The 6,497-nt window shown below is 51.6% G+C and overlaps 1 protein-coding gene across 1 annotated transcript in view; it reads right to left on the bottom strand.

Annotated features, from left to right (window-relative positions):
• GMEB2 (glucocorticoid modulatory element binding protein 2) overlaps nucleotides 1–6,497 on the bottom strand; it is an 11,492-nt gene that overhangs the window by 454 nt on the left and 4,541 nt on the right. Inside the window, 7 exon segments of the mRNA XM_010013065.1 lie at nucleotides 7–191; nucleotides 299–421; nucleotides 953–1,090; nucleotides 1,638–1,709; nucleotides 3,256–3,413; nucleotides 4,681–4,784; nucleotides 6,315–6,442. Of these exon segments, the coding sequence (XP_010011367.1) occupies nucleotides 7–191; nucleotides 299–421; nucleotides 953–1,090; nucleotides 1,638–1,709; nucleotides 3,256–3,413; nucleotides 4,681–4,784; nucleotides 6,315–6,442 (908 nt within the window).

The following is a 6,497-nucleotide window of genomic DNA, read 5'->3' as shown; positions in this document are numbered from 1 at the left end:
CTGTGCCGGCTGCGACAGCACCTGCGAGGTGATGGCAGCGGGTCCGGAGGTGGCCCTGGTCAGCCTGGGGCGTTTTAAAGGTGCGGGGACGGAGACGGGTGTGAGGGTCATCAGGACGTTGTTGAGATGCTGTGCTTTGTGCTTCAGCTCCTTTGCTCGCTTGCGGTGCTCGTCACACTGCTGCTCCAGAGCTGGAAAGGGAAGAGGGATCAGCCGCAGGGATATGGCAACGCCAGTCCCACCATGGCTGGTTTGCCATGTACCAGCTTTAGGACAACCCCCACTTCCTTGCACTGACCTGCCAAATCCCGTGTGTACTGCTCCCTCGAGCGATCCATCTGACACTTGTGACTGGCCAGGACCTTCTTGACCAGATCCAACATCCCGAAGTTCTGGACTACGTTGTTGAGTAAAACAGCATCTTAAGAACAAGACAGAGATCTTTGAGGGAAGCAAAATTCCCCGTGCAAATCAGTTACAGCTTGGTAAAAAGCCACATGACAGTGAACACATTCAGCTGAGATGGCCAAAATCTGAGGGAGGGTAACACAAGAGGCTGGGGAAGAGGAGAGGACAGGAGAAGTCATGAGAAAGTGCAGGAGGTCACTGGAGTATAAACAATCCTCCCCTGCTTTGCAGGGCTGATAAGAAATCTGCTGGCACAGTAGCTGGTTGCTGCATCGTTATTCTAAAGGCTAAAATTCCACCTCAGCTCCCAAGCTTGTCCAGACCCGGAGCCAGCAGACTGGAATCCCCAGGCACAGGGAACTGGAGAATTGAGGCCACCTGAAGCATCCCCAAGTGAAGCCAAGAGCCTGTCTGGGGATCAGCCAGAAGTGGGATTTACTTACGGATGAAAACTATGTTCCTGTAGCGCCACCAGAAATCCCAGAGGAGAAAAACCCAGGAGCCCTTCTCCCAAGATGACCCTGGGCCATGCCCAGGCTCTTACCACCAAGCTGCAGTGGGGGATCCTGTGCTCGCTGCTGCAAGCCCTTCATGGTCTCCACCAGCTCCTGGTGGAACTCCTGGATCACTTCTTCCAGCAGACCAGTGTCCTTCAGGCCTCGCCAGAAAGCAAAGGTGTCATCTGGAGAAAGAGAAAGCAAAGGAGAACCTCAAAACCTCACAGGCGTTTTTACAGTGACCTGCTCTGGGTTCCCCTTGTGGCCTCCCTAAGGGTGAGGACCTGCTTGGCTGCAGGCACAGGGTGCTGGGCAAAGCCCAAGGAGGGGCAGATGGAAAAGGACCCGCTTTCCCCATCCTTTGCCACATACAAACAGGGCACTGATGCTACAGGAATGCTCTAAGTGCACTGGAGCAGCAAAAAGGATTTCGACCCCTCGGATTTGATTTTCTTTTCTCCCCTGGAGCCACAGCAAGCATTTGGCCTTCGCTTTGACACCTTAGTGCCAAGGAACAACGTCAGCCCAAGACAACGCCACAGTCACACCTCACACAGGCAGGATATAACACAGCACTATGTGCCCATAAGCAGCAACCAGCTAATCCCAGTGGATCCTCAAGCAGAGCTGCTCCAGCAAGAGGAATCCTGCTCCTCCTCCCTGCTGTTTCCCTCCTTCCCTGCATCTCCTCCACCCTCTGCAGTGCTGAGCCCAGCAGATCCCAAGCCGTACCTCCGATGCTGGTGCTCCAGTCGCTGGCATCCTCACATGTTTCTATGGTAATTGTAGCCGGGGATCCGTTCACTGCAACCAATAGCAAGAGAAGAAAAGAAAAAACCCCAAATCCTGGTTTTCCTCTGTGTGTTTCAGGGGCTGTTTCCGAGGGAAGAATTCCCTCCCTGCTCTCCTGTGACTTCTCCTTTTCACTTCTGTTCGACCAGCGCTCTCGGTGCGGTTGCTGTGCCAGCACTAGTTATTTTTTCCACACTGGAGTGCAGCACCCCAGGGATAACTTCTGCAACCCCTGCACAAGAACACATGCCCAGGAGCAGCACTTCCCTCCCATTCCCCTGCACACACACCAGTTCTGCTCAGGGCAAAATTCAAACAGATTCAGAGTCTTCATTTCTTTTGGCAATCCTTTTTTTACCCAGTTTGCAGGACTGGGATATCTGGAGGGTTTCTAAAGCCTGGAAGGGGAGAGTATCCCCCATGGGATGCAGGGGGACTCCCTCAGCTCTGCCAAATCTCAGGGATTTTGTTACCACAGAGCCAAGGGAATTGGCATCATTTGAGCCGTGGCAGGAGCAGGATGAATGGGCATGTGGGCAGAGACCCACAGTGCTGCACAGAGCGTTTAATGCTCAGCCGCTGCCGTTAAACCCAGTTCCTCTGCTCCTTTACTCTGCAGCCTCCAGGGCTCTGGTTATTCCAGCACAGCCCAGCAGCCTGGGAAGTATCTCCCCTTTAGCAAGCTGATGTCCATGTTAAATGGGAGGGCTCGGACAGGCTGTACCGTGCATTGGCACCAGCATCCCCACCACAACACTGGGCTGAGGTCCCAAGGGGCTCACTCTGCCCTTGCTCTGCTCCCAGACACCATCAGGAACATGGGGTGTGGGGCTCTTTGGAGGTTCAGAAGCAAAAGGAGTAAAGAAACACAGAAGCACTTAGAAATTAGAAAGTTTTCCAATAAAATAGCTGCCTGTAATTATAGGTCAAATTAAATTTAGGGCTACAGCTGCATAGCCACAACAGCATTTAAATCCAGTTTTATGAACTGCATGTATGAGTGCAGATTGAAATAAGACTCTACTGCATCCCCTAGTTCTATTTAATCTCTCATCAGACAAAGCAGCCAGGGAGCCTTAAATAAAAACCTCTAAATTATTCCAGAAGTCAGGTTATTGCTGGGAGGAGGAGGGACTCCTGCTCTGGCACCCTGCAGGGCAGGAGAAGCCAAGGTGATCCCTGCTTCCCAGGATGAGCACTATGGACACAGTGCCAAGGACAGAAGGGAACTTTATCGAGCAACCACTATTGCTTTCTTACAGATTAACTGCAGTCTTCTGCTTCAGCTACACAGTTAGGGGTAAGGCAGGACAGTTCTTTGGGTCATGCAGTGTTCCAGAGCAACTACGTGAGTTACTGCATCTCTGCTGAGATGCTCTAACAACGGCTCTGCCTGGCTCTGCTATGGGGAATCCTGCAACAGAGCAGGGAGAGGAAACAGAGGATGAAACAACCCACAAAGCCAGGAAGAGGCAACTGCATGGGCAGCTGGTTATGCATTTTTGTGCTTCAGTGCTTCAAAGGCCTTGTTTTGGGGGTGAGGAACGGTTGGACGTACCATCCGCAGAGGCGGGAGTGAGAGGGATGTACTCAGTCGATGTCTGGCTGGTCAAGGACACCCTGGCTCCAGTCAGGTCAATTTTGGTGCTCCGACACGTGTTGGAACAGACCTTTGTGTGCTGGTAGAAATCCAGCTCTCCTGAGTCCATGATCTTCCTGAAAGACAGGGAGCAAGCACATGGACAGGCGCATCAGCAGGAGCAGAGAGCTCCGAGATGCAGCTCCTGGCAGCCTTCACCCTCAGACTTCTCAAAGTCCCAGATGAAAAGCAAAAGCCAGGACAGCTGAGACAGGCAACAGTGTGAATTTCCCTTGCTGGGACCGATGAAGTCCTGGCTTGTTGAGGGAGGAAGAAGAAAAGGTCCCAAACTAGTCCCACCAGCACCTTCCCCCTTGTGCACGCCTGCAGCTTCCAGCAGAAGGGTGGCTGAAGTCTCAGCTCAGGGTGAGACAGCAGGAAGTCTCCTCCTTCCCTTTTTGACTCTACACCTCAAAAACAGGTGGGGCATAACCCTATTTATAAACCCAAATAAGGTCTCTCAGCTTAACCAAAAGAGGTTGCAACATTGGTGTATGTCATCTTCTCAGTAAGCATGTTGTCTCCAAAGCATCCCCAAGCTTTGCCAGCCAACAACAACCTGAACTTCCCAAGATTTGATCTCATGGGTTTGCCTCCACACATTCCTCATGAAGTTCCTTTCCCCTGAAAGAGCTGCCTTGCCAAAGCATAAGCCTATTATGCAAAATCTACGTGGAGCAAAAGCTGCTTAGAAGGAATACGGGAGATGCCTGCACTGAAGCAGAAGAACGCAGGCGAAGGCAATGTCACCCTGTCAAAGGAGCACAAACCCACCAACAACTCCTGGAGAAAGAGGTGATGCTTTTTTACCCTGCCTGCAGGCAGAGGCAGACTTTAATTAAATCACAGTTTCAGGCTGGTGCTCATGAAGACCATGGAAGAATTAAATCACTGTAGTTAAGACTAGAGAAGAGAAATGCTTGCATAAATAAGCCCTTGGTGCAAAAAAAAAAAAGGAAGCAAACTGAAGCTGACGTGCTACAATGGGAGCTTAAGCTGGTGACCAGAGTAACTTCCATTTGATGGGTCACACTGAGAACCCACAGACAGCATGGCCTGACCACCAGAGGCCATTAAAGTCTTCAGTGACCTTATGCCAGCTGGGAACTTGGTGTGGTGCAAGTCCTGAAAGGACTGGGGAAACGCTTCTTTCCAACCATTCTCTAGGCACAAGGATAAAGCAAAGCCATTGGACAGACCACACTTGGGCCAGGCTGTTGTTATTAAGAGAAACATCCAGTGCATTTGCTCCCTCAGAAGCAAAACCACCGTGCCAAAGGCTCTGTTCAACCCCACTGTTATCCCCCAGGAAGAAGCCTCCACTGCTGCTCTGTGGATACAAACCGGAGCATGATCCCGTTCATCCGGATCGCCCGCTTCCAATCCTTCAGGGTCGACTTGCCCGCCAAGTGGACAAACTCCTTGGGACTAATGAGGTGATCATCAAACTGCAAAGGGTAGAAGGGCAGCATCAGTGTGACAAGCCATAAACCAAACAAAGCACCACCCTGTGAGCACCATGCTCGTGATGCCCAGATGGCATTTCCTGGTGCCCAGCAGTGGGGTGCAGCCACATCACAGCCTCCACGTGCTGTTTAAAGAACACCACCAAACCAGATGGCTGACGCACGCCTCCCCACCTTAGAAAACATTCTTAAAGCCAGATATTGCTGTCATGGATGGTTGGTTAACAGCTGCTCAAAGCCAAGGCTTTCAGAGGGTGTGGAGCAGAGGAATTCGCTGCGTGCCCAGCCCAGGCAGGAGAAACACCCCATGGTTTGTGCACTACCATGAACAGCAGTGACCTGCCCATGCTCCACTCACCAGCAGGCTCACAATGAAACCCAGGCTGTCACTGGTGACTTTTCGGTCCAGGGGCACTCTACACCCCACACAAGTGAGGGAAGGAGAAGCCTACGTGGTCTTTGGCCTCCTGCTACCAAGCACAGCCATCGCTATCAGGGAAACCTCTGGCCTCTCTCACAGCTCACACCCACTTCCACTGAAAACCAGCTCCAGGGAGGTGGCACACACTGTACCAGCAGCCAGCTCTTCCCCCGCCTTTTACTGCCCTATACACCCAGCTGGGCCTGAACCCAGGTGCTGCCCTAAAGAAAACCTGATGAATCATAGCATACCCCGCTGGAAGGGACCTCAAGGATCATCTGGTCCAACCTTTTGTTGGCACCTAGACTAGATGGCCCAGCAGCCTGTCCAGCTGCATCTTAAAAGGGTCCAACACTGGGAAGAATCAGGCAGTCCTCTAAAGAGCTGCTTTACAACCCATCTCAAAAGACTTCCTAAGTCCAGGCCTCCTCTTTCCAATGCCCATGTTGAACAGCATGGAGCTCACTCATCACTACTGCATGAGAAACTGCTTCTCTGAACAAGTACGTGGGTTTCAGTGCAGAGAGAAGACTGATTTTAGGCAGCAGCAGCATTACCTGCAGCAGGACTTGTCCTCTGCCTCAGGGATGGAAAAGATCATCCTCTTATGAATGGCAAAGGACCTTTGGAAAGCCCTTTTGCAACAGTGCCCAGAGGAGATGCTCCCTCAGCAGGGTATTGTTTAGCTCAGGTACAAATGCCAGCAATGGCTCACTCATGGTATGTTCCTGAATTCATGCAAATTTTAACCATGAGTTATCCAGGACCCAGCAGAAGCTGTTCACTTGGTCCCCTACCAATAAACTTCTCAACTTTCAAACTGAGCAGACACTGGAAGTGTCCAAATTTCCCAAACTTTCCAATAATGCAGTGAAATTGAGGCCACATCTCTGCAGCCAGGACTGCTCAACTTGGCTGAGGAGACAAGCATCAGGTACCACAGTACCAAGAAAACTTCCTCCTTTCCCACCAGGACATGGTTGTGATGTGAAGCAGCTTACCAAAGCTCATCAAAAGCAGGACAAGCCAGGTGAGCTGGCAACACGGGCACGTGAAGGCACCAGTCCAGCATTGGGGGGCTTCATTCTCACCTGCACACACTTCACGTTGATCCCAGGACACACGAACTTTCTCCAGATAAGGTTGGCTTTGCTGTCCCCGCAGGTGATGGGGTAGACAATCTCTGCCTCCAAACTGTCCTCATCTTCAGCCATCTTCACTTCTCACAGGGAACAGGGGAAGGGACAGACCAAAATGAAACATGAGTCACAGCC

This window comes from Nestor notabilis, unplaced genomic scaffold (genome assembly GCF_000696875.1).
Source record: "Nestor notabilis isolate BGI_N333 unplaced genomic scaffold, ASM69687v1 scaffold18874, whole genome shotgun sequence".
Taxonomy (NCBI): domain Eukaryota; kingdom Metazoa; phylum Chordata; class Aves; order Psittaciformes; family Psittacidae; genus Nestor; species Nestor notabilis.
This window is presented reverse-complemented; position numbering and strand designations above follow the sequence as displayed.